Consider the following 25,103-nt stretch of genomic DNA (forward strand, 5'->3'; position numbering starts at 1 on the left):
CGAGAGTGTTGCCTTACCACTGCGCAAACACCCTAATCCTAACAAGAAACAACAAGTGGCTGCACCACTGAAACAAAAAGTTATTTACTTTTCATCATATGTTATTACTGGCAGTCTCGGAAAAACATGCAAGAACGGAGCCAGGCCACTTAAACTCTCCTGGCAGCGTAACGGTGGGAAGCTCGCACAACTACTGTCTAAAATAAATCCTTAATCCCTGGGAAAGGCAGAAAGTTCTTCAAAGCTGACAACAGATTTCAAGAGCAAGAAAATTTATGACAACAAACACCCCTTGGCTTATGGGCATTGGAATTCCATCAAGATTTGGATAAGATTTAATAAATATAAACTATTAAAAAGAAAAGTTAAACTGGTTAGAGATGGATTTCAATGTTTGTGGGTCCAATCCCTCTAGATCAGCTGAAAACGAAGCAACAACAAACCAGACTCCTGCGGCCTGACAGCAACCGTCCAGGGGAGAACATTTAAGAATGACAAAAGGCCCAAAAAAGGAAAGTATCTACGCAAAACCAGACACAGCAGGAGCAGGCACCAGGACACAACCCCCCCAGGAACACTCCTCATACTCGGGGCTCAGCTGACAACTCATGGAAGTGTGAAAATGTCATTCACGGGCGTTTGTTGAGCACTTTGAGTTGGACCCTCGCGGATTCAAGCCTCGACACCTGCCATACCGCAAGCCCCGGCCTCCTCACGACGGCTACTGTGCAGTGGGGGGCTTTAGCTGCGACGGCGAAATAAAGCTGAATTACAAGGAAAAGAAGCCTGAATGATAACAAGAACAAACCTGAATTATACCCAGGACAAAGCGGAATTGCACCCAGAGGTCCCACCCGTGCAGCCCCCCGAGGGTCGCTCCGTGACCCTGTACCTCCCGCGGGCGGCCGCGGAGCCCGCCCAGCGCCGGCCCGACCCCCCCCGAGCGCCCGCCGCCGCCTCGCCGCCGCCCTCCGCGGGGCACCGGGCCGTAGTCCCCGCTCCCGCCGACGGCCCAGCCCCACAGCCGGGCTTAGGCCCGCCGCCGAGCCCAGGAGCAGCCCCCCGGGTGGGCGGGAAGGCCGGCGGGGGTGCGAGGGGCGCGGCCCACCTCAGCGAGGCCCCCCCAGAGCCCCGGCCCGCCCCGCCGCCATGGCCCCGGCCGTCACCTCGCAGCTGAACTCCATCTCGGCGTCCATGGTGGCGATGCGCACCGTGAAGGTCTTGGGCTGCTTCCTCTTCAGCGAGCTGAAGCTCATGCGGGACGCGATGGCCCCGGCCATGGCGGGAGAAGCGGCTCAGCGCGGCGGCAGCGCCATGGCGGCGGGGAGGGCCCGGGCCCCCGCCGCTCCGGGCCGCGCCGAGCTGTGCCCGCCCTCGCCGCCTCTCCATTGGCCCCGCGCCGGCCTGATCCCGCCCCCGCCCCGCGGGTCGCGCGGCGCGGCAGCCAACGGAAAGGCCTGTGATGGAGGAGAGGGAGCGGGAGCGGCTGTGATTGGGAAAGCGGACGCCGCTCAAGGCTGGGGGGCGGGGCGAGGCGGGTCCGCCTCCCAGCACGGTGGAAGGAGTGGGGCGGGGCGGTGGCGCCCCCTGGCGGCGGGCGGAGCGTGCGACACCCCGCGCCGGGACGCGCTCCAGGGCACCAGGCGCATGCGGGAAGGGGGTGGGCGGTGCGGGGCGGGCACTAGGACCCGGCAGGGGCCGAACGCCCCGGGACCCTCCCACGCTGCCGGGGCTGGGCTGCCCCGCCGCGCCGCGGGTGTCCCCGGCCCGGGGGGTGTCCGCGGTCCGGAGGTGTCCCCGGTCCCGGGGGTGTCCGCCGTCAGAGGGGTGTCCCGCAGGACGGGCTGTCCCCGGGGGACGCGGGTGCTGCCCCCCCGCGGCAGTGCCCTCCCGGGCTCCCGCGGGGCCGTGGCGGGGTGCCCGTGGGGGGGGACCCAGGCGGTCCCGGGGGGACCCGGGCGTCGGGGCTCGTCCCGCCCCCGGCGGGCGCTGCCCAGTCCCGGCCCCGGGGCGGGTGGTGGCGGAGACTGGGACCAGCGCCCGGGGCGGGACCGGCACGGGGAGAGCGGGACAACGGCACTGGGACCAGTACCGGGACAACGGGACTGGGACCAGCACTGGGACAACGGCACTGGGACCAGTACCGGGACAACGGGACTGGGACCAGCACTGGGACAACGGCACTGGGACCAGTACCGGGACAACGGGACTGGGACCAGCACTGGGACAACGGCACTGGGACCAGTACTGCGACAACGGCACTGGGACCAGCACTGGGACAACGGCACTGGGACCAGCGCTGGGATAGCGGGATGGAACTGGGACCCAGGTAACAGGACTGGGACCGGGGGGGCCGGGACCAGCACTGGGATGGTGATATGGGACTGGGATTGGAACTGGGACTGGAACTAAGCGCTGGGTAATGGGACGGGACTGGGAGCAGAACCAGCGATAATGGAGCTGGGACAGGGGGACGGGGACCGGCACTGGGATGATGGGATGGAGACTGGGACCAGCACCAGGGTAAGAGGACAGGACTGGGACCCAGGTCAGCGTGGGGATAACGGGATGGGACTGGGACCAGCACTGGGATAACGGGATAACGGAACAGTGACCAGCACTGGCATAACGGGATGGGAACTGGGACCAGCTCAGTGTTACTGAAGGGAAACTGGGACCAGCACGGGGCAAGGGACGGCAGGAGCAGGCGGGGGAGGGGGACCAGCGGGAGGCGAGAAACCCCCCCGGCCCCCCCCAGCTGGCCGGGGAGCAGCCCCCGCCCCGCCGGCCCCAGCGGCCTGAGCGCCCCCGCAGCGGGAAGAACGGGGCCTCTGTCCCCGCGGGGACAATGGGGACATTGATGGCCCCCCCCCCGCCCTGTTCCTGCAGGACCCCCATGGCAGACGGCGACGAGCCCCCCCGCTGCGCCCTCGCCCCTGCTGGCACCCGCAGCCCGGGCACCCAGGTGGGCATGGGGAGGGTGGGGGCATGGGGAGGGGGGGTGTGGAGGGGTAGGGGGGGCTGGGGGGGGGCATTTGGGGGGGGCATGGAGGCCCAAGGGCGTCGGGGAGGCATGGGGAGCTATGGGGGCTGGGAGCAGTATGGGGTGCTATGGGAGGGGCATGGGGGGCTCAAGGGCTGGGGGGGTCATGGGGAGCTATGTGGAGGCCATGGGGGCTGGGGGGGGGGGTATGGGGAGCTATGGGAGGGCAAGGGGGGCCATGAAGGACACAAGGGAGCTCAGGGGGGCTGGGGGGGGGCCTTGGGAGCTATGGCGGGGTTTGGGGGGGCCCAAGGGACCCCAGGGGTCCATGGGGACCTATAGGGCACAAGGGGACAAGGGGGGGCATGGGGAGCCCAGGGGAGCCCTGGTGAGCTGAGGGGGGGTCATTGTGGGGTGTACAGGTGAATTGGGGTGGGGGGGTTGGTAGGGACTCTGGCAGCCCGGGGGGGGAGGTCGGGGGGGCCCCCCTCGGAGCCCCCACTCTGGTTGAACCCCCTGCTCAGCCCTGCCGGCCGGTGCCGCGGGTCCACGCCTTCGGGAAGGGGGGGCAGGCGCTGCGCAGGGACCCCCGCGCCCCCCCCGCCCTGCGGGGCTGGCTACACAAGCAGGTGGGGCGGGGGGGGGGCATGGGGCTGGGGGGCTGGGGGGTGGGGGGGGAGACCAGGGGGGTGCATGGGGGTTGGGGGGGTCTGAGGTGGGGGGGGGGTCTGGGGTTTGGGGGGGTCTGGAGTGGTGAGGGCTGCTGCGGGGTTTATGGGGTTTGAGGGTGTCGGGGGGGGGGCATACAGGGTTTGGGAGAGCTGGAGTGAGGGGTCTGGAGTGGGAGGTGTGTGGGGTCGGTATGGGGGATCAGAGAGAGTGGGGGGGTCTGGGGTGTTGGAGTGTCCTGGGGGGGGGTTATGGGTTTTGGGGAATCGAAGAGGGTTGGGGGGATCTGAGCTGGTGGGGGGTGGTGGGGGTGTTATGGGGCTGGGGGTGGACTAAGATGGCAGGGGGTGCTGGAGGGGTTATGGGGTTTGGGGGATCAAAAGGGTTGGGGCAGCAGGGGGTCCTGGGGGGATGATGAGCTGCAGGGGGCTCACCCCCATCCCCGTCCCCCAGGACAGCTCAGGGCTGCGGCTCTGGAAGCGCCGCTGGTTTGTGCTGGTCGATCTCTGCCTCTACTACTACCGGGGTGAGGGGGGCCGGGGGGGGGCAGGACAACCTGGGTGCACGGGGACCCTGGGGTGAGGGGGGACTTGGGTGACCTGGAGTCCCTGGGGGGTCAGGGATCCCGGAGGGATCGGGAGTCCCTGGGGCAGTTGGGGGTCCCTGGGAGGCTGAAGGGGTCACTGGGGGGGGGGTCTGAGTTCTGGGGGACCCCAGAAGGTTTGGGGGCAGCCAGTGGGACTCAGAGGAGGTCCCCAGCTTCCTCCCAATGGTACTGGGGGTCTTGGGGTGTCGATGGGGCTCCTGGGGGTTCCCCTCCCCTGAGACCCCTCTGCCCCCCAGACAGCAGCGAGCAGCGAGTGCGGGGCGGCCTCCCCCTGCCCGGCTACGAGATCCGTGTCCTGCCCCCCGCCCCCCGCGCCCCCCAATTCCTCTTCACGGTCAGTCCCGGCCCCCTGGGTCCCTGGATCCGGGGGTGCCCTGGGTCGGGGGGACAAGGCCTGGACACCTGGGTCCTCTCCACCATGGCCCCCCCACCCCCAGGCCGAGCACCCCGGGATGCGAACGTACTGCCTGGGGGCCGAGACCCCCGAGGAGCTGAACGCCTGGGTCTGCGCCCTGCGCCGGGGGGCATCACCCCTGCCCGGGTGAGCGGGGCACCGGGGGGCACTGGGGGGCACGGGGGCCACAGGGGGACCTGGGTCCATGGAGGGGCATGGGGACCTGGGGCGGGGGGGGGCGGAAGCTAGGGGAGGTTTGGGGGGTCCTGGGGGCGGGAGGTGGTTGGGGGCTTTAAGGGGGGTCACAGAGGGTTTTGGGGGGGTGCCTGGGGGGCAGTTAACCCTTTAACACATGTTTTCTCCCCCTCCCCTTCCAGCTCCCCCCACTCCCTCTCCCTGCAGATGCCCCAGGAACCCCGAAGTGTGAGTTCCCCCTCACCCCCATTGCCCACCCACCCCCCTGGCTGGTGCTCCCTGTGCCCCCCGGGTGAGGAGCTGGGCGGCACCCCCATGCCCCCTCCTCACCGCCCCTCAGTCCCTCCACTGCCCCCCAGCAAGGTGAGCTCCCTGGGGGGACACTGCGGGGCAACCCCTTCAACTAACCTTCCCCCCCAGGGTGACCCCCAAACCAACCTCCTTCCCCCCATCCTGTGACATCTGGGGACTGCGGGTGGTTGGAGTGGGGACCCCCAATCCCCCACCTAACCCCAGGTGCCCCCTAAGCTCCTCTGACACCCTCTGTCCTGGGGTCCCATGGGTGCTGGGGTGTCTCATCGGTGCTGGTGGGTGCCACAGCATCTGAAGGGTCTGGCCAGGGTGGCACCCCCATACCCCGGGGACCCCCATGCCCCACCATGGGTGATCCTGGGAGTCCCAATACTCCCACAGCAGTTCCTGGGGGACCCCAAACACCCCAGGGCTGGGCAGGGGGCCCCTAACACCGTACCCTGGGGGGATCTAACTTCTGCAGGGACCCCAATTCCCAGCCCCTCCAGTGACTCCCCAGCACTGGGGACCTCGCCCTGTCCTGCCCCCTGTCCCCCGGGCTGTGCCCAGGGCTGGCTGTGGGTGCTGGGGCAGGACGAGGGGGCCATGGGGTGCCCTGACCCACAGCTGGCACCATGGCACCCCTGGGACTTGTACTGGGGGAGAGATGGGGGGCAGGGGGCAGGTACTGCGGGGATTGTGGGGCTGGAGGGGCTATGGGTCAGGCTGGGGGGGCTGTGGCGTGGGAGGGGGTTATGGGGCCCGGGGGGCTGCAGGGGGAAGCCGTGGAGCAGGACAGATCAGCAGGTGCCCCTGGACTCACCACGGGCGCCCCCACCCCAGGAGGAGGCCCCGGCCCGGGGGCGGCCCTGCGGGACGGAGGACACGCGGGGGGTGCGGCGGGGGCCGCCCGTGGGCGCCGCTGTTCCCGCAGCAGGTGGGTCCCGGCCCCGCCCGAGCGCCCGGCGGCCCTGCGGCCCCGCCCCGCTCTGACCCCGCCTCCCCTAGGGCGGAGCCCGAGGGATCCCCGCCCCCCCGGAGCGGCGACCAACCAGCGGCTGCCCCCTCTGGCCGGCAGGGGGCCGGGAGCGGCGGAGCAAGACACGGCGGCCAATCAGACACGGCCCTCTCCAGCCGGCTCTTCTGATTGGCTGCTGGAAGCCGAGGGCTCAGATGGGGCCCCGCCCTCCCCGCCGACAGCCAATGAGGCCTCGCCCTGGCCGCGGGTGGGGGCGAGTGGGCGGGGCTCAGAGCGAGAGGGTGTGGCCGGCCGCGGGGCGCGGCGGCCAATCAGAATCACCCTCCTCCAGGCCAGCTTCTGAGGGAAGGGCGGGGCGCTCCGCCCCGGGGGCGGGGGCGGGGTGGGGCGGGGTTTATCTAGCCACGCCCCCGCTAGGCTCCGCCCCGCTGCGGGGGAAGATGGCGGCGGCGCGGGCGAGCGGGAGCGCGGCGCTGCGGCGGCTGCGACGGGGCGGCGGCGGCGGGGCCCCCGGTGGAGCGCGGTGAGCGGGGCTGGTCCGGGCCCCCCCCGTCCCCGGCTACTCTCGGCTCGGCCCCCGCCCCTCATACCCCTCCTCAAGGCCCGTTGTCCCCTCAGACCCCGCGTTCCCGTTAGTGGGGGCCGCTCAAGGCGGGCGGGCCCCGGGCCCTGGCGCGGTGCCGGGCGGGCGGAGGCCCCGCTGTTAATGCCTCACCAGGTGGGGCAAAGGTCCGGCCAGCAGCGCGGCCCGGGGGCGGAGGGGCCCTGCCCATCCCGCGCCTCCCTGGGGAGGGTCCCGCCGCCCCCCCCCCCCCCCCCGAGCCCGCGTGGGGATCCCCGCCGGCTGGAGCAGCTCCTGGGGCTGAGGGGGATCCCTTGGGGGGCTGGTGGGGGCTGCCCCCCGCGTCCCACCGCTGGGGTGGGGAGAGCTATGGCCTTCATTTTCCCTCCATACCCCTACAAAAACGAGCCGGGCGCTGCCGTGCCTCGGCTCCCCTTGAGATGAACTGAATGAAACCCCGAGAAACCCCCCGAGATGGACGCTGCTCCCCAGCAGCCGGACAGTGCAGGCAGCTGCCTGCGGAGCCAGGAAGGCAGGATCAGCAGCGTGGCCTTTGGTTCCCATTTTGCCCTCCAGCCGGTCGTTCCCAGGCAGAGCTCCCCCAGCGAAGGGGGTGTTGGCGGGTGCTCCCCCCGCGCTGACCCGCTGTCTCGCAGGGGGTACTCGAGGGATGCTGAGGGCAGCTGGTTCCGCTCCCTCTTTGTGCACAAAGTGGATCCCCGCAAGGATGCCCATTCCAACCTCCTCTCCAAGAAGGAGACTAGCAACCTCTACAAGATCCAGTGTGAGTGGGGCTGGGGGGTGAACACAGACAAGGGTGCACCTCGCTGTGCTGGCCCCTCCTCACCCATGGGCACCCCCTGGCTGCTCTGCCTTGGGCCCCGCCGCCAGGTCCCTGGCAGCCCCTCTCTCCTCTCCCTGCAGTCCACAACGTGAAGCCGGAGTGCCTGGATGCCTACAACAGCCTGACGTGAGCCCTGCTGTGTGTTGGGAGGGAGCACTGCTTGGCATCCCAGTGGGGTGTTGGGGTGCTGCTCTGGAGCGAAGGGGGTGTGGGGGGGCTTGTGTGGAGTTCCATGAGACCGTGGGTGGGTCCGTGCCCCTGCTCCTTGCCTCAGTTTTCCTCCCTGTGAAGTGGGTGCACCCCCAGGGCGACTCGGGGTCCTGTTCGGGCAGACCCGTCCATGCACAGACCCCTCATACTCAGCTGGGAGGGCAAACGGGGGTATCAGGTGTATTTTGGGGTGCTTTCCCCCTTCCCATCTGCCCCCACTGTGTCCCTGCAGAGAGGAGGTGCTGCCCAAGCTCCACTCAGATGCCGACTACCCCTGTGACCTGGTGGGGAATTGGAACACGTGGTATGGCGAGCAGGACCAGGCAGGTGAGAGCAGGCAGTAGGTCCCGGTGCCCCCGCTGCCGGAGGGGCTCGGAGCGAAGGTGAAGACCTCGGCTTGTGCTGGGGGCTGGCTGTCACACAGGGGGAGAGGGGTGGGAGCTGCCCTCCCTCCCCAGCCCTGTGCTGTCCTTCCAGTGCACCTCTGGCGCTTCTCGGGCGGGTACCCAGCCCTCATGGACTGCATGAACAAGCTCAAGCAGAATAAGGTATCGCTGGGATCAGGGCGAGCTGCCCGAGCTCTGCCCCTCGCCTCTACCTGACCCCCCCCGGCTTTGGGTCGTGCTCGCTCCCACCCCGAAACCCCTGGCTGGGGCTGTCCCCAGGAGTACCTGGATTTCCGCAAGGAGAGGAGCCGCATGCTGCTGTCCCGCAGGAACCAGCTGCTCCTGGAGTTCAGCTTCTGGAACGAGCCCCTGCCCCGCCAGGGACCCAACATCTACGAGCTGAGGACCTACAAGCTGAAGGTGAGCGGCCATGGGGGGCCAGCCCACGCCTTGGGGCGGCCTTCGGATTGATATACCCCTGGGGAGGGGGTCCTGCCTGATGTTTTGGAGGGCAGCCCCCCAAATTCCTCCCTCGGTGAGGAGACCCCAAGCAGGGGGAGCAGGCAGGATCTGGCTGCTCACTCTGGGTTTTTTTTCTCCTCTACTTCCAGCCAGGGACCATGATTGAATGGGGCAATAACTGGTAAGCGGCTGTTTACCTGGCACAGGGGTAGCCAAGGTGGGAAAAGGTCCCCATGGAGCGGGGGGGGGCCCCTTGGGCAATTCCCCCCCGCCACGTTTCTCCCGCTGTGTGCCAGGGCTCGGGCCATTAAGTACCGGCAGGAGAACCAGGAGGCGGTCGGCGGGTTCTTCTCCCAGATCGGGGAGCTGTATGTCGTGCACCACCTCTGGGGTAAGCGGGCTCCCCGCTGCCTGTGTGTCCCCCCCCCCCCCGGGGCACCCACACGTTGGGGCTGTGCTGGGGGGGTCCCTGGGTGCCAGTCCCACCCCATCTCCACAGCATACAAGGACCTGCAGTCCCGGGAGGAGACGAGGAACGCGGCCTGGAGGAAGAGGGGCTGGGACGAGAATGTGTACTACACGGGTGAGCGGGACGCCCTGCCTGCGCCGGGGACCCCCCGCGTGCTGGGGACCCCCTGCCCTCACCTGTCTCTCATTTCCTTTTCCAGTCCCGCTGATCCGGACCATGGAGTCACGGATAATGATTCCCCTGAAGATCTCGCCCCTGCAGTGAGCGGGGCTCTGCGCTGGGGTGTCTGCCTGCACCCGGAGGGGCTCGCTGCCTGCCTGCATTCCCTGCCTGCACCCCGGACCTGCTGGGGAAGGGCTGGTGGGGGGGTGTCTCTGTTCCCTCACAGCTCCTGGCTCTCCTTTCCCCCACACCCTGCTTTGGGGTGCCCCATGGGGGATGAGAGCAGCGAAGCGTTTGTGGCTGGGGAGGGGAAGGGCGGGAGCCCCACATCCTGCGGTGGGTCTCCAGGTGCTGCCCGGGGGGGCTTGGGCAGGCTGCAGAGATTGGGGGGGGGGTGTCCTTAATTATTCCTGATGGGCCCCTGGGTGCCTTTCCTGGGAGCCAGCCTGACTGCAGGACATCGCCAATTAAATATTTAATATGCCAAGGCCTGGCACTCTTTGGGGACGGGGTGGGGCGGGGGGTGCTTGCCCCCACGCAGCATGGGGACCCGAACCCCCAACCTTTTCTCACCCAGGGGGGCCATGGGTGCCCTGATGCACTGGGGTGCCCCCAGCGCCATTGGAGACCGCACACCATGCCTCCCCCAAGCCCATGGATACCCCCAGTGCCACTGGGGCCCCCCCAGCCGAGGGCCCCCCACTGTGTCCCCAGCCCAGGGCTTGTCAGTGGGGGCGCTGGCCACGCCCCTTTCGCCGAAGCCACGCCCCCTGCCCGCGGTCCTCCGGAGGACTATCCGCCAGGGGGCGCGTCAGTGGCTGCCGCTCTGCCCCGGCTCTCTGTGCTCCGCTCGCGTCACTTCCGGGCGGCGCTGAGGGTGAGCGGGGGGCGCCGCGGCCCGGCGGGGGCCGAGCGGGGGGGGCGGCCCCGGGCCCGGTGCGCTGGGGTCTGGGGGGCTCCGGAGGAGCGGAGGCCGTCTGGGGGGGGGGGGCGGGGGCTTGGAGGAGGGGAGGCCGCTAGGCCAACGTTGGGGTCTGGGGGAGGTGGGAGCGGGGCTGGAGGAAGCTGGTGGGGAGGAGGCCTGGGACTGGGTGGGCGGGGAGACTCCGGAGTCCGAGGCAGGCTGGCGGAAGGGAGCGTGGGATAGCCCCGATCCCCCGCAGGTTTGGCTCCCCACAGACGACGGCTTTGCCTCTTGTCCCCCAGTCCTTGACGGGCCGCACCATGTCGTCAGACTCCAGCAAGAAGAGGAAACCCAAAGTGATCCGCACGGATGGGGGCCCGCAGGAGGGCAAGCGGGGCAAGGCTGATGCCGACCAGGTAGGGCCCCTGGCTGCCCACGTGCACCGGCAGAGCCTGCCTGCTGTGCAGGGTACTTGTATCCTGCTTTGCAAAAGGCTCATCTCCCACCCACTCTCTGCTGGCCTTATTCTCCCCTTCGGGAAGTTGCAAGACCCCCAGAGCCGAGCCAGCTCCCAATGCCTCTGAAACTCCCACTCTGCATTTCTGAACCTGTTTCCATCTCCTTCGGGAAACACAGTGCTCAAAGGGTCAAACCCTTCTCTGGAGACATAGGGAGAGTGAGCACAAGGCTGAAAGGTCCCTCAGGGGTTTGCAGGTCACCTTAAAACACTCTCACAAGCAGCAGGGTAAGCTGGGTTCAGCCAAAGTGGGGATAGGGGTTGAAGAAGTGATTACCTTCCCAATTTATCCTCTGTAGTCATGGGTGCAGGATCGAGACTAGCTGAAATTTATAAACTATAAAAAACTATTCAAAACTATATAAAAGTCTGAACTTCCCAAGCATTTTAATACCTTGTGGCGTTTGGGTCTGGGATTAACTGAGTCCTCTCCTGTGTGTAAAGTCTCCTCGGGTGTGGGATTAATGGACAAAGCCAGGAATCAAGACCCAGCAGTTTGTTTCCCACTGCTGTTTCCAGAGAAGGTGGAAGGATCCAGCTGTAGAAGGTGCTTTCTGCCTTTGCAGGATGTTAGGTACTACAGCGAGGAGTGTGAGGTGGATCTCCGTGACCCTATCAAAGACTACGAACTCTACAGAGAGACTTGTCAGGAGCTTCAGAGACTGATGGCAGAAATCCAGGAGCTGAAGAGCAGAGGCATCAAGGACAACGTAAGGAAAAATGTCGGTGCTTGGTTTAATGTGGTCTGTTCTTTGATGTTTTCCCTTAATCTGAGAGGAACGGGAGCAGCAGTTGCGCTGTTCTGGGGAGAATCAGGAAAATGGAGCAGCCTCCCTTAAATAAAGTAGAATATGATTTAGCTGAGGCATTGGTTTTGACCGAGCAGATGGAGTTCTTCTAAAGTATGTCTGGGCTCCTGCTAGGTTGTGCTAACAAGTCAGGGAAATTGAGCCCCTCCTGACTGCCACAGGGGTGGCTGGGCTCTTGCTGTCCCACGGAGGCCCAGCAGCCTCGGCCATGGCTGGGGAAGACTTGTGCTGTGACTGCCTGTGCCGTTGCCTGCATGGCAGGGTGCTCTGTTCCTACTGGGAGAAGAGTCACTAGAGTGAGCCTGGAAAACATCTTCCCCCCGCCAAGTTATTTCCTGTGGGTGACCTGTGAGTCTGGCAGCTGGAGGCTCCCTTGGAAGCCCCGGTGACATTAATTGTGGCTCCTTAGTGAAGCACGGAGTCCCCTTTGTGACAGAACTCGCAGGAGGTCCCTGCAGCAAAGGGGCTTTGTGGTGTCAGTCGTCTCTTCTGCTTCAAACGCCTCTCTCCTGCCACTCAGGCTTCGGAGATAGACGAGCGGCGGATTCAGAGCTGTGTCCACTTCATGACCTTGAAGAAGCTCAACCGGCTGGCTCATATTCGGCTGAAGAAAGGGAGAGATCAAACCCACGAGGTACAGCGGGGCTGGGGGGCAGCAAGTACCAGTTGGCATTTAGTGGGATCAGAGATGGTGCTGTTTCTGCCCAGTCTGTGTATGGATGTGTGACAAGAATTAAACACCAGCCAGGTCATACTTTTTGAATTAGAGGTTTATCAGGAAACTACTGCCATGAAGTGGAAGCTGTAATTATAATGAATGATGGAGTGGTGTCTGCTTCTGCCTCAGATACAGAGGGGAGTAGCTCTGTCTTGAGAGTCTGGTGTGCTGCAAGCCTGAGAACTGTGTACATAGTTGGCCCTGAATCTCCTTACCGAGACATCTCAGAGAAGCTTTTCACGGTTTGTGAACAACGCTCGTTTTCTTTGTACCACTGAGGCACAGGGACAGGAGGAGACTCTGTGTGCCCCACAGGTCTGCCCTGTTCTGTGCCTTGTCCCCAAAACACGCTGCCTCCAGAGCACAATCAGTTTGATACAATGAGCGTTTGCTTTCCCAGCCTTTGAAAATGTCTTTTTACCCCCCAAAAGTTGTTGCATACCCTAAAACCTGCCATCGCTAGCTGGAACAGTGAGGGGGGTGTGTGTTGGTGACTCTTACAGGGGTGTGTTTGCTGGGAGGAAGGCCACAGAGCTTCATCCCCAGCTGTGTCGGTGTTTCAGGCAAAGCAGAAGGTCGACGCGTATCACCTGCAGCTCCAGAACTTGCTCTATGAGGTGATGCACCTGCAGAAAGAGATCACCAAATGCCTGGAGTTCAAGTGAGTTTGGCTGGGGAGGAGAGGGAGCGATGGTGTGCCTGAGATGGGGTGGAGGCCAGGTGCCACCACACAGGAGAGATGGAGTGTCCCAGAGTTCTTGTGCTGGGTCACGGGGGAAGAGGCTTGTGTAGGGAAGAGAGAAGGCGGCCTCTATTGTGGTAGAGGGACAGTGGAGAAGGAAATAGGTAAATGTTAAAGATGTAGCCATGCTGGACTCTTCAAGGACTCTCTGGCCTCTGTATATCAGGAGTTTTCTTCCAAAAGCTGAGCCTTTCGTCATGCCCGTTGCGTGGGCAGCACTCTGAGCTGCTGCCAGGAGGGCTGTGTTTAGACTTGTGCCTCTAACGGTGCTTTGGTGGGCTGTGTGGGGAAGGTGTCTCTGTGAAAGGAGGGACCCTGTTCAGCCCCTTCTCTCCTTGCTGCGGTTCAGCTCACTGATAGTGTGGTACCTCGTGTAGCAGAGTGTAGAGAGGTTGGTGCTGGTCTCTCCTCACGGGGAATGGCTTTAAACTGCAACAGGGGAGGTTCAGACTGGACATCAAGAAAAAATGTTTCAGAGAAAGAGTGGTCAGAGAGTGGAATAGGCTGCCCAGGGAGGGGGTGGAGTCACCATCCCTGGGTGTGTTTAAGGGTCGTTTAGATGAGCTGTTGGGGGATGTGGGGTAGGGGAGAACTTTGTAGAGTCGGGCTGAGGGTTGGACTCGATGATCCCGAGGGGCTTTTCCAACCTGAGTGATTCTGTGATTCTGTGATTGGCATTGACCACTCTCCTGCGAGACACAGTTGAGTTTGGCCCTGCTGCAGCATTTCCCACCCTTCCCTGGGCTGATCCGTCTGTCCTTGCAGATCAAAACATGAGGAGATCGAACTGGTGAGCCTGGAGGAGTTTTACAAAGAGGCCCCCCCTGAAATCAGCCGGCCTGCCATCACCCTGTCAGAGCCCCACCAGCAGACCCTGGCCCGCCTGGACTGGGAGCTGGAGCAGCGCAAGAGGTGGGTTGGTGTCAGCTTGTCTGGTGCTGAGCATGTGATGTGTGCTGAGCTGCAGGGCTCGTGGCAGACCCCCGGAGTGAGCTGCACAGCTTCTGGGCAAAGCAAATGTCGGTGATAAAGGTTTAACGCCCTCTTGAAATAATCAGCCTAGAACAAGCAACAGATTTCTTGTGTAACTGAGCCCTCGGCGTGGAGGATCACTCTGTGTGTAGAGCTGGGCTTGGGAGGATCCTTGTTTCGTAGATCAGGGAGTTTTCTTTCACCTGCCTGATGGAAGAGAGCCCCAGGGGATCGTGGGGAGCAGAGCAACCTCCAAACTGGTGCGAGAGAAGCCCCGAGTCTGCCGCAGCCGCTGTGCAAGAGAGGCTGCCCGGCTGGGCCTGCACCTTGTGCTCCGGGTGGTGACAGCAAAGGCATCTTGGCTCTCCTGATAAGCCCACATGTTCTCTCACCAAGGCAGCGACCGTCAGCACTGGCTCTTGGGTATCAGTAGAAGAAAATGAATTTTATAGCTTGATGTTTCCCCGGCGTCTGCGTGTTGGTCCTTGCAGCAGCAAATGGGGCCGCCCGCTGCATCCATCCAGATAGCGTTTCCATCCAGAACCTGGTTCTGCAAGATGTGCCACACAGGGCGAAGCGATCCCTGGTTTGTTTGCCTTCCTGTGGTGCAAGGAACAAAAATTAAGCCAACCTAGTGCTGCAGCTGCTGGTCCCGCCTGCCTGTGCTCCTAACGCTTGCCACGGTGGGGAGCTGCCTGCACGGTGCTGAGCTCAGCTGAGCTGCAACAGGCGCTGGTGTCCTGGTGGTGGCAGCCACCTCCTCAATGCAGGCACTAACCCTCCAGACCCCTCGGCTGGTGCAGGCAGGCCAGGTGGCTCAGCTGCTTCCTCGACTCTTGCCCCGTGTGAAGAGCAAACATGACACAATGTTCCTCTGTTTTGATGACAGCCAGCAGCTTTTTCAGCCAGGCAGCAACTGAGACCAACCTTCCAGAAAGATCAGCCGGAACCTGCTGGTAGGCCCTGCCCGAGCAGGGCAGCTCAGCAGAGCAGACTAGCGAGGGGTGCTGCGGGTGGGTGCTGCGTGGCTCTAAACGCCACGTGCTTTGTCTCTCCCAGACCCTCCGTGTCAAACCCAGCTGCTTCTGCCTGGTGGAAGGCACCCGTTCACGCCGCAGCTGAGGTCCTCTGGATGGCTCTGCCTGCAGCACAAGCTTGCAGAGGAGCATTCAGCCTGGAGATCTCTTGAGGATTCTCCTTAAAAATGACTGTTCATTACAAACTGTGGAGAGGGCAAAGACGAGCTGAACTGAGCCTGCCCCATGGTTGCGGGTTGAATTGCTGAGAAGCCTTGCGATTCCCAATCCTCGCCCCACGGTGTCTAGGGAACACCACTGTTTACTTCTCACCACCATTGTGGTGGGAAATAGCCTCTTCAGCTGCCTCAAGAGCAGATGCCGGTAGTGGTTTGGGCACTTTCTGATGCTGTTGGGGTTGTTAGTGTCCATCCATAACTGTCACGTTGTGGACTATTGGTTTGTCTCGAACTCTGTTCCAACAGGTGCTTCTTGAATGGTGTTACAGGGACCTTGGCTGCTCTCACTACCTCAGGGAGCTCAGTAGAGTTGTCTGAAAGCTGGACTTCCAAACTGCATTGTGAGGAGCCTGCTGGGTTGTGCGTTGACCCAACACAAACAGAGTTTTGCTTGGAAACAGAAGTGTTTCAGTCCTGCAGTGTCACGTCTGTTGTTCCTGCTCAGAGTGGGGTTTCCCCGCACTGCAGGTGTTCTTGTCCAGTGGGGAGCAGGGTCCTGAGAGGAGAGTGCGTGAGCCCCCGCGGGTCACAGCGGTGGCTTGTCCTGGGCAGCACACCTCCGTGCCCAGCTTTCCCTCCTCCTGCTTTCTGCTGGGCAAGAGGTTGAAATCAACAGCAATGAAGAGATTTCACGTATCCAGGGCTTGGAGGGTCACGCTGAACTTGCATTTTCCTGGGCTTTCTACCCACTCACAGACGAGCACTTGCTGGTTTATTAAACCTCAACTCTCATGAGTTTAACTAGTTGATGTGATGTGAAGTGACACTGGTGATATGAAGTGGAAAAACCTCTTCAGGAGCTTGGCAGGGTCGGCAGAGCTCCGTCAGCGTGGCTGCTGGCAGCAGAGGCTGGCGCAGAAGTGCCACTGAGGGAAGATCCACTTGCTCTCCCTTCTCGGAGCACAGCACGAGGCTGAGCTTCCCCTTTCTCTCCCTGTTTGTTTTCCAGCTCTTACTGGTTCCTTTCTGCCTCCTCTTGCCCTTGGTATGAAGAGCTCTGTGTTTGTCACCATGTCTGAGCTCTCCTGGTTTCTGCAGTGACTTTTGTCAGGTCAGAAGAGCTGGGGCCCGTGACCCAGGCAGACCCCAGCAGGCTTTGGAGCTGTGATATGTGGCAGTAACCGAATTCCTACCCCTAGGCTGGCAGAGAAGTACAAGGAGTGCCTGACCAGCAAGGAGAAGATCCTGAAGGAGATTGAGGTGAAGAAGGAGTATCTGAGCAGCCTCCAGCCTCGGCTCAACAGCATCATGCAGGTACTGGAGCTCTGGAGGAAGGGGAGAAGGCCCGAGGGCTGTGTGGCTGTGTTAGAGAGGTGCCACGCCTGGACTGATTCTGCTCCCAGTCAGGCTGGACGAGGGGTAGATCTGCCTCGTGCTGAGACTCCTCCGGAGTCTCCTTGTTTATGCGGCAATTCCTGCAGAACTGCGGATGGAGGAGTCATTAAATGGGCCTTTCCCTAGAGTGACATGCAGTTCCAGCCCCTTGTGATTGCCTTGGGAGGGAAAAATGAGAAGGAACTGGGTTATTTTCAGTTCCAAAAGTTTTCCAGCAGAGGAGAGCTGCCAGCCCTTCCCTGGGGCTCACCATGCCCGTGGCTGTGTTTAACCCTGCACGGCAGCTGCTGTGCTGGTTTCCAGTCTCCCACTTACCAGCTGGGGGTGAAGAAGGGGGTGAGGAGGGTGAACTATTCTGTTCCTAGTGACGAAGGTTAGCCCTTTTGTTCCCCCAGGCCTCCCTGCCTGTCCAGGAGTATCTCTTCATGCCTTTCGACCAGGCACACAAACAGTACGAGACAGCCCGACACCTCCCACCACCTCTCTATGTTCTCTTCGTTCAAGCCAGTGCCTACGGCCAGGCCTGCGGTGAGCACCCAGAGCGGGTAAAAGTCCTCAGCAACACCACGAGGGGCTGTCCCCAGCCAGGACCAGGGGGCAACGCTCCCCCCACGGGCCAGATAGCGCTCAAAGCACTGCTTCGGGGACGCTTTGGGAGGTCCTTTTCCTTCCATCTGCTCTGCTGCCAGATTCTGCTGACCCCAGAGCAGCGGGGTGGCCTCAAGGGCCAGCACAGTGAGGCAGCAGCATTTGAAACCTTGTTTGCTCAGCTCCCTTGCTGGAAGAACTGCTTGGGAAGCTCACTTCCCACCTCTGCCCCCCCCCCTTCTCAAGGTCAGCAGGGATGTCCCTGCAGCCTGCGAGCTGGCTCGGTGCTGACGTGGCCACCCCAGAGCTGTCACCTCGTGGGGTGGGTGCTACCTTGTGCCACCCGTGGGTGGTGTTGACTCCAGAGCAGGCAGTACCTCTACCTGCCCTCCCAGAGGCCCTTCCCTGCAGCTCACCTGCATCCCCTTAGGCAGTTTTGCATTTCAAGGGGCTTTCTGAAGCCTCCCTGAGTGGGGAGGGATTTCCCAGCAGGGCTCAGGATCCCCCTGGGCTGTCTGCATCCCCTGTGCAGAGGGCTGTAACGCAGTGTGAGAGCTGCAACCTCACAAGCTCTTGGGCCACTCCGGGAGTGGGGCAAGCGGTGGCGGAGCGTGGAAGGACCACCTTGGCCACACCAGGTTCTTGCTAATGAGTATCTGCAGCCCTGATGACCCAGCTCATCGCCTCCAGCTTGTGCCAGCCAGACCCCAGCCCCTCTTGGCTCTTGATAAAGATCTGGCCTTTACAGTTTCCAGGGACAGTCCCTCAAAACCCAGCATTTTCTCTCCTCTGACCCCATCCTACCCAGGAGATGAGCCCTGCAGTGGCCTCATGGAGCCCTCTGGACAACTGCCTCTTCCCACTGACCCTTCATTTGAGCTTCCTCTGCCACAGGGCTCTGCCTTGTGTAGCCATGAAGTGGGAGCTTTCTGGGGCAGGGCTGCTTCTAACTGCCTTTCCCATACAGATGTGGGGTTCATAGCTTAGTTTTCATGTCTCCTCTGCAGATAAGAAGCTTGTGGTGGCCATTGAAGGGAGCGTAGAGGAAGCCAAAGCCCTGTACAAGCCGCCTGAGGACTCACAGGGTGAGTTGGGGTGGTGTTGCTATAGGCAGGCTGCCTGATGCTCTGTGCAGGCAGAGGGCTGGGTAGAGAGGCGGATGAGTATGGAAATGGCACAGTGCCTGATGTCTGCGCTGCTGGCTGAAAACCCTGGCAGCTGATCCCCTCTGTCCCCAGCTCCTCCTTCCTGAGAGATGTTCACAGCCTGCTGGTGTGACCCCTGGTACTGAGGACATGTTCCTGTGTGTCTGCATTCTGCTAGAGCCCTGCTTTTGGGGGGATGGTGATGTCTGGGGGACCTGTGCTCTTGGAGAAAGGGCTGGTAGTCCTGCTGGTTATGGGAAAGCTGCTGAGCCCCAGGCAAAGCCCTCTTACACCCCTCTCTTTGCACAGATGACGAAAGCGATTCTGACGCGGAGGAGGAACAGACCACGGTAAGGGATAGCCTTGTCCCCTCTGGGTCCTCTCCCCACACCGTGTCGTGTGGGCAAACCGATCTGCGCCTGCCAACTGGGACAGGCTGGGCCCACGTGGGGCTGGGAACTGGTCCCTACGCGCTCTGTATGTGTGTGGAGGTGCACTGATGTTAAGACTGGCTCTTAGGAAGTATTTCTTTGCAGAAGGTGTTGTTGGGCGTTGGAATGGGCTGCCCAGGGCAGGGGGGGAGTCCCCACCCCTGGAGGGGTTTAAGAGTCGGGTTGACCCAGCGCTGAGGGATCTGGTAGAGTTGGGAACTGTCAGTGTGAGGTTCATGGTTGGATTGGGGGATCTTCAATGTCTTTTCCAACCGAGATGATTCTGTGATTCTGTAAATCCAGCCGTTTCTTGGGATCAGAGAGGTGCCATTTCTAGTTTCTGACCCAAACACAGTAGAACCTGGGGACAAATCTGCCTGGCTCGTGTCCTGCCCAGCAGCAGCGCCTGGTGCTTCGGGCTGCTGCTGTGGGAAAGGGCCTTGGCTTCTGCCCCTCGTGCTGAGGAAACTTTTGGGGCCAGCGGGTCCTTGTCCCAGTCTCACAAGGGTGGGGACACTCCTGGGAGCTGAAGGAACAACGGGAAGTGGAGCTGCTTTGTCCTTGCCCTGCAGCAGGGCAAGGGTTTCAAGCTCCCCTCCCTCCCCAGGGCTGCTCCCTGGCTGTGGCACTGAGGGATTGAGGAGCTAGACTAGAAGGAAAGAGCGGTGTGAGGTGTGGGGTGGACTGTGGGTTGCCCAGAGGCAGGAGGAGAAGGGTCTGACAGTTCTGTTCCACCCTCCCCAGAAGCGGCGCAGGCCCACCCTGGGCGTGCAGCTGGACGACAAGCGCAAGGAGATGCTCAAGCGTCACCCCTTGTCCGTCACTGTCGACCTGAAGTGCAAAGGTAAGCGGGGTCTGGTGGCCCTTGGCAGAGAACGCCCAGGAGCGTGTGACAGCATGTCAGGGAGCAGCCTGGCAGCAGCTTGGGTTCCTCGGGGAGAGCTCGGGGTGCAGAGAGGCTTTCCTACCCTCAGCCCAGCTGCCCCAGTAGGGATGAGTGTGGCTTTCCAGCAGAGACTGAACAAGGTAGTTTATCAGCTCTGTCTCCCAGAGCTCCTCTCACCCGTGCAGGTGAGGTGACCATACTCTGAAGCTTCCTTCCTCTAGTTGGGAGCTTTTCTCTTTTGTGGTGGGGTTTTGGGCATGACAGATAGAGCCTGGCAAATGCTGATGGGATGGCGTTAGAGGTGTTGTGCATCGGTTGCCAGTTACTCCCCACGTTGCCCCTCTGCTCCCATTTGCTGTTGTCCTAGCAGGGGAGCATGTACATCCCCCCTGTGCGGAGTGCTCCGAGCTAGAGCAGACAACAGTGTTGCCCCCTCTCTGTCGGTGCAGATGAGAACGTGCTTCACCTGACCTTCTACTACCTGATGAACCTCAACGTCATGACAGTGAAAGCCAAGGTGACCACTGCCGTTGAGATGACAACCGCCATCAGTGCCGGGTAAGGAGAGCCCCGTGGGCACGGAGCCCGCAGCTCATCGGGCAGCGACCGCTCCGCTTGCCATGAACGCCCTGCCCTGGTGTCCTGCCGTGCTCTGTTCAGAGTGACCCGTTGGCAGAACGATGTCGTGCCAGGAGCAGCACGTGGTGGCAATGTCCCTCCTGCACCCCGTGGGCTGGAGCACTCCACTCCCAGTTGCCTGCTCCCAACGGGTGAGGTTTTAACCTCAGTCCCTCCCCTTGCCTTGCCTGGGGCACCTCACGGGCCTTTGTGCAGTGCTGTGGTTTCAGAGTGCTGTCTTGGCTTGTCCTTTGATGGGCAAAGGAGACCCTAAAGAGCACAGCTCTGTCGCTGCCTCTGGGGAACACTTTCAAGGTGATCTGCCCCCCCTGCCCTGCGATGTCCTTCCCCTTAGCTTGCCAGGAGCCCTGCCAGGCTGCCGCAGCCCCAGCATCCTCCTCCTCTCCCTCTGCCGCGACAAGTCAGGGGCAGGGAGGTTGGGAACCTCTTAGGACAGCGGTGCCAGACCCATGGAGCTGGGGGCGAACCTCTCCTGCTTGTCGCATTCAGTCACGCTCTTGCAGCCGCACCGCTTTCCTCCCTCCTGCAGCCTGTGCCTGGCAGCTCCCTTCCCCTGCTCGCTTTGCAGGTCACCTTGTCTTGAGCACCAGAGATATGGCTGCCTCTCCCTGGGCTCCCCAGAGACTGCTGGAGCTTGATTTGCGTGAGGAATAGCTGAAATGGCAGCTGTGGGAGCCTGCCCAGGGAGCTGCGATCAGCTGCCAGCTCTCCGTGGCTCTGCTCAGGCCAGGAGGAGGTGCCTGAGGAAGAGGGAGGGGGAAGAGACTGGTCTGGGCTTACCTGGAAGCACGTGCTGCCTCCCAGCCTGTCCCATGTGAGACCTCCCACTCCCCTTGGGGTTCTCTTTTCCCCATAGCTACCCAAACCCCTCTGTGACAGCAGCTGGAGTCTCTCCGCAGTGTTCCCGTGCAGGGTGCTCCCTTCCCCACAGCTGCCCTTGGCTGTATTACCCCAAATCCTACAGCCCTTTATGCTTGGTCGAGCTTGTGCGTACAGTCAGACATAAAGAATTTTATCTCATTAAGCAGAATTCCTCTGCTTTAAGCTTGTTGGGTGGCAAACAGCCATCAGGCCTGCACTGGCAATATTTTCTCCAGGCGCATCAGCAGGTTTTGGAGTTAATGCCCTGGAGCGAGCAGCTTCCTGGGAAACAGGGAGATGGTGCCCTCTGACTTCTATCATCACAGCCATGGAGGAGACAGATCTCCTTTTGGACTGGAATTAGGGGAAAGCCATTCTGATCTTGAAACCCAACTCCTGGAGCTTGTAATCCCTTTCTCTGGGCTCGGAGCCTGTTAGTGGCCACCCCAGAGAGACATGGAGCCCAGGCTGCTGCTGATTAATCTCTTCCCTCCTCCCAGTGACCTGCTCTCCCCAGACTCCCTCCTCAACTGCCTCTATCCAGGAGACCACGGGAGGAAAACGCCCAACCCGGCCAACCAATTCCAGTTTGATAAAGTGGGGTGAGTGGGGCCCAGGCAGTTCGCTTGTCCGGGAGAGCTCGGTGGCCAGGAAACCGGTGTCCTGCAAGTCGGCATCGGGTGGGCTCACGGGGCACGGCTTGGGACGCAGGTGGAAGAAGTGCCTCCTCCCTCCGGCTGGCTCACAGGTCAGGCGGTGGGGGGACGGCGGGGACAGGAGTGCTTTGGGGTGGTGTAACCCTTCCTCGTTGTCCCCACAGCATCCTGACCTTGAGCGACTACGTGACAGAGCTGGGGCACCCCTACGTGTGGGTGCAGAAGCTGGGCGGGCTGCATTTCCCTAAGGATCAGCCTCAGGCATGTCATACCCCCTCCCCTCTCCATGAAAACATTATGCTGGGGCTTGGGGAGGTTTTGAGGACAGTTGTGTCGTGTCCTGTCCACTCAGACCCCAGAGCTCCTGCTGGCACCAGCCGCTCCCAAGCTACGCTGCACCCTTGGCTGGGCCAGGCTCATTTGGGATGAATCTGTGTGGTGGGGCCACAGCAACGTATTTTACCCACCGTGTGTGATAGTCTAAGCCCTGTTATGGACACTGAGCAGTGACTTGAGCGTGTGTCTATCCCCGTGGCTGGGTGGGGTGGCTCCTGGACTGTGGGGTCCCCACCCCACAGGCTGGCGTGATGGTGACAGCCCCTCCTGCCCACAGCATACGGTTGCTGCGGACAACTCGCTGAGCGCCAGCCACATGGAGCTGACTGTGAAGCTGCTGCGGACGAGGCTGCAGTCCCGCCTGGCTCTCCACAAGCAGTTTGCGTCGCTCGGTGAGTGCCTGGCTCCCCACCCCGTGCCTGGGGATGGGGGGGTGCAGTAGCAGGGTCCTCTTGCAGAGGAGAGCTGACTGATGTCACTTCTAATGGTGCTGCAGATCTGTAGTGCCACCCAGTCGTTCCTTGGTGGTAGCGGCACTGGGAGGGCTGCCCTGGTTTGGGTGGGAGACGAAGGCTGTGCCCCCCTCTCGATGCCCAGCACCCCTTTGGGACCGACCATGCATGTGCTGGGAATCAATTCAGGCTGTGGTGGGAGGTGAACCACACCCCCACGCGTGCCGTGTGCCCGTCGAGCAGGCCAGGCCTGCGCTGCCAAGGCTGTGAGCTCCGGTGGGATGGCAGCCGAGGCCTCCCCTGCTCCCCTCTGGGCACCTGATGAAGGTGTCAGAAGGGTAGCGATGTCCCCACGTCCCAGTTTTGGAGCATCCCCACCCACAGGACAGTGACAGAGCTCTGTCCCCAGCCCTGCCCTGCTCAGGTGGCCTTGTCCTTGGTTTCAGAGCATGGCGTGGTGCCAGTCTCCAGCGAGTGCCAGCATCTCTTCCCTACCAAGATCGTCTCACGCCTGGTGAAGTGGGTTGCCATTCCCTATGAAGATTATGCGGTAGGCGCCGAGCGCGAGGCTGTACCCCCCACCAGCGCCCGTGTGGTGCCAGCAGCTGCTCACTCCTCTTGCCTCCCCTCGCAGGAGCTGCCCTACACTAAAGATGTGATAGAGGCCAGCTTGGCTGAAGACACTCACCTCTACTACATGGCTCTGATAGAAAGGGGAACAGGTAGGCGTGTTTCCTTCCCCTGGCAATTTCGAATTCCCACACCGGGTGCCCCCAGGGCAGCTTCTTGGGAGTCTTCATGGGACATTCCTCCTTTTGGAGGTCCTCGGGGTTGTGGGTGACGTTTCTCCCCTGCCCTGCTCAGCCAAGCTGCAGGCAGCCGTAGTCCTGAACCCTGGTTATTCCACGCTGCCGCCCGTCTTCAGCCTGTGCCTAAACTGGAAAGGAGAGCGAACCAGCAGCAACGATGACAACATTCGGGTAAGCTGGGGTGGTGGGAGAGGAGGCTGGAGAACCGCTGGCTTTTGGGGGGCTGTTCACAGTGGTTCTGTGTCCGTAATAAGCGAGTTGTTGGGGTGAGCTGGTGGCCAGGCAGCTCAGGGCAGGGCCCTGAGATCTGCCGGGTGCAGCCAGGGGCCCAGGGAGGGCCGAGCAGAGACCCAAGCCTGCTCCGTACTGATCCCTCTGCCAGGCCATGGAGAGCGAGGTCAATGTGAACTACAAGGAGCTGTGGGGGCCCAAACCAGGCTACCAGCTCCTCACCAACCAGCTGCAGCGCCTGTGCATGGTGCTGGACGTCTACCTGGAGACAGAGCCCCACGACACGAGTGTGGAGGGGCCCAAGGAGTTTCCCCAGGAGAAGATGTGTCTGCGCCTGGTCAGGTGAGAGCCCAGCACCCTGGGGCAGTGAGGAGCTGGGACTGGGGGGGAGGGTGCTGGCAGGGACGCTGGTGGCACTGCTGTCCCCAGGAGCATGGTCTTGCCTGACCCCGTGCCCACCCTCCAGCCTCTCCTTTAGCTGCCGGGAGGAATCTGCCCCCCGCAGCTGGACAGTGCCCCAGGACCAGGCCTGTTCTGTTGGTGCCGGGGGCTTCCTGACCCCCATGGGTCAGCCTCTCCCTCTTCTCCTCTTCCAGGGGCCCCATGCGCCTGAAGCCCTTCAAGTTCAACTACCCCCAGGGGTTCTTCAGCCATCGCTGAGCACTGCCTGGGCATCACTCTGGGCTGGGCCTCGTCCTGTCTGTGGGGAGGAGCATCCCCATCACACCATTTCAGTTTATTTTCCAAGGTTTTGGGTTTTGGTTGAAGGTTTTGTAGCCAAAGGGATTAAATGCTGAACTGAAAGAAAAGAGTGTGTGTGCCCTGTCTGGGCAGAGGGCTGGAATGGGGGGGGCCCTGGGAGGGCTGCAGCAAGCCCTGTCCCTGGGCTCTGGCAGGCATCTTGCTGCTGGGACATCCCCTTGCCTGGGGTGCTGCCTGTCTCCTGTGCTCCCTCCCAACCTCAGGGCCTTGGGACCCAGGAACGGAGATGGCTAAAAACTGAGATGGCTAAAAATAGCCCCTTTCCGGAGCTTGCACTGCAGCCCTAGCCTGTCCTTGCCTGCACTGGCTGCCAGCCAGCTGACTTGGCACAAACCTGGCAATGAGGGGGGGGCTTTGCTGCTTCCCTGGCTTGCGGTGGGGGGAGCAGAGCAGTGTCCTCTGAGAGGCAGGACCTCCTGGGAGCCTGCGAGGTGTTGAGGCTTGGGCTGGGAATCCCAGCACCCCGCTCACCCCTCCAGCGCCTTGCAGTTCCCTGCTGTGGGTCCTGTCCCACAGCCAGGCTCCATCCCCACTCCCAAGGTCGTTGTCCCTCCTGGCCCCCAGCCTCCCCCTGTCTCCCCTGTGGCTGATTTTCCCCCCCAGGAAGGCTGACAGACCCTCTCCCCGCTCCCATGCAGCCCCTGCTGTCGGTGCAGTGCTGCAGTGCAGGGCTGTGCTGCAGTGCTTGGGTTAAACCAGGCCCTACCAGCCCCCCTCCCCCGGGAGCTGGGCTTTAAAACATAAAGGAAGGAATAAAACATGCTGAAATCCTTTGCAGCGCGTGGAGGTGGGGGCTGGCCCTCTTTCCAGCCCCTGTGAGGGAGCCCAGCAAGACATGGGGC

The 25,103-nt window shown here is 62.3% G+C and overlaps 4 protein-coding genes across 13 annotated transcripts in view; 3 read left to right on the forward strand and 1 right to left on the reverse strand.

Moving 5' to 3' along the window:
* Window positions 1–1,362, reverse strand: part of NF2 (NF2, moesin-ezrin-radixin like (MERLIN) tumor suppressor) — a 49,064-nt gene extending 47,702 nt beyond the window's left edge. For all 9 annotated transcript variants that reach the window (XR_012631360.1, XM_074887806.1, XM_074887807.1 and 6 more), the window contains exon 1: window positions 1,167–1,362. Coding sequence is in view for 8 of the 9 variants with exons in the window: in XM_074887806.1 (XP_074743907.1) it covers window positions 1,167–1,280 (114 nt within the window). In the remaining variant the exon portion in view is untranslated. The remainder of the gene's footprint in view (window positions 1–1,166) is intronic.
* Window positions 1,363–2,171: 809 nt separating this feature from the next.
* Window positions 2,172–6,195, forward strand: LOC141951371 (pleckstrin homology domain-containing family A member 7-like). 2 transcript variants are annotated; one of them, XM_074887491.1, is made up of 8 exons: window positions 2,172–2,329; window positions 2,890–2,965; window positions 3,508–3,612; window positions 4,106–4,178; window positions 4,697–4,800; window positions 5,031–5,076; window positions 5,983–6,076; window positions 6,148–6,195. In XM_074887491.1, coding segments are annotated over exons 1-7 (423 nt in total). In that variant the 5' UTR covers window positions 2,172–2,312; the 3' UTR covers window positions 5,985–6,076; window positions 6,148–6,195. The 2 variants fall into 2 exon arrangements, with proteins under 2 accessions (XP_074743592.1, XP_074743591.1); XM_074887490.1 differs by lacking the exon at window positions 6,148–6,195 and adding an exon at window positions 4,500–4,593 and having other exon boundaries at window positions 5,983–6,067.
* An 11-nt stretch (window positions 6,196–6,206) lies between these two features.
* On the forward strand, window positions 6,207–9,700 carry NIPSNAP1 (nipsnap homolog 1). Its single transcript, XM_074887489.1, has 10 exons — window positions 6,207–6,641; window positions 7,337–7,464; window positions 7,605–7,650; window positions 7,967–8,061; window positions 8,212–8,282; window positions 8,400–8,540; window positions 8,732–8,763; window positions 8,879–8,973; window positions 9,082–9,165; window positions 9,251–9,700. Exons 1-10 carry the CDS (start codon window positions 6,313–6,315, stop codon window positions 9,313–9,315), a joined length of 1,086 nt encoding a protein of 361 aa, XP_074743590.1. The 5' UTR covers window positions 6,207–6,312; the 3' UTR covers window positions 9,316–9,700.
* A 34-nt stretch (window positions 9,701–9,734) lies between these two features.
* On the forward strand, window positions 9,735–24,308 carry THOC5 (THO complex subunit 5). Its single transcript, XM_074887488.1, has 20 exons — window positions 9,735–10,090; window positions 10,420–10,533; window positions 11,201–11,344; window positions 11,964–12,077; window positions 12,725–12,822; window positions 13,669–13,815; window positions 16,270–16,384; window positions 16,861–16,993; window positions 18,061–18,138; window positions 18,508–18,548; window positions 19,374–19,473; window positions 19,965–20,073; window positions 21,516–21,617; window positions 21,836–21,932; window positions 22,285–22,399; window positions 22,906–23,009; window positions 23,094–23,181; window positions 23,324–23,439; window positions 23,651–23,841; window positions 24,096–24,308. The coding sequence occupies exons 1-20, from the start codon at window positions 9,851–9,853 to the stop codon at window positions 24,157–24,159; spliced, it is 2,310 nt and encodes a 769-aa protein (XP_074743589.1). The 5' UTR covers window positions 9,735–9,850; the 3' UTR covers window positions 24,160–24,308.
* Window positions 24,309–25,103: the final 795 nt, after the last annotated feature.

This window comes from Strix uralensis, chromosome 17, assembly GCF_047716275.1.
Source record: "Strix uralensis isolate ZFMK-TIS-50842 chromosome 17, bStrUra1, whole genome shotgun sequence".
NCBI lineage: Eukaryota > Metazoa > Chordata > Aves > Strigiformes > Strigidae > Strix > Strix uralensis.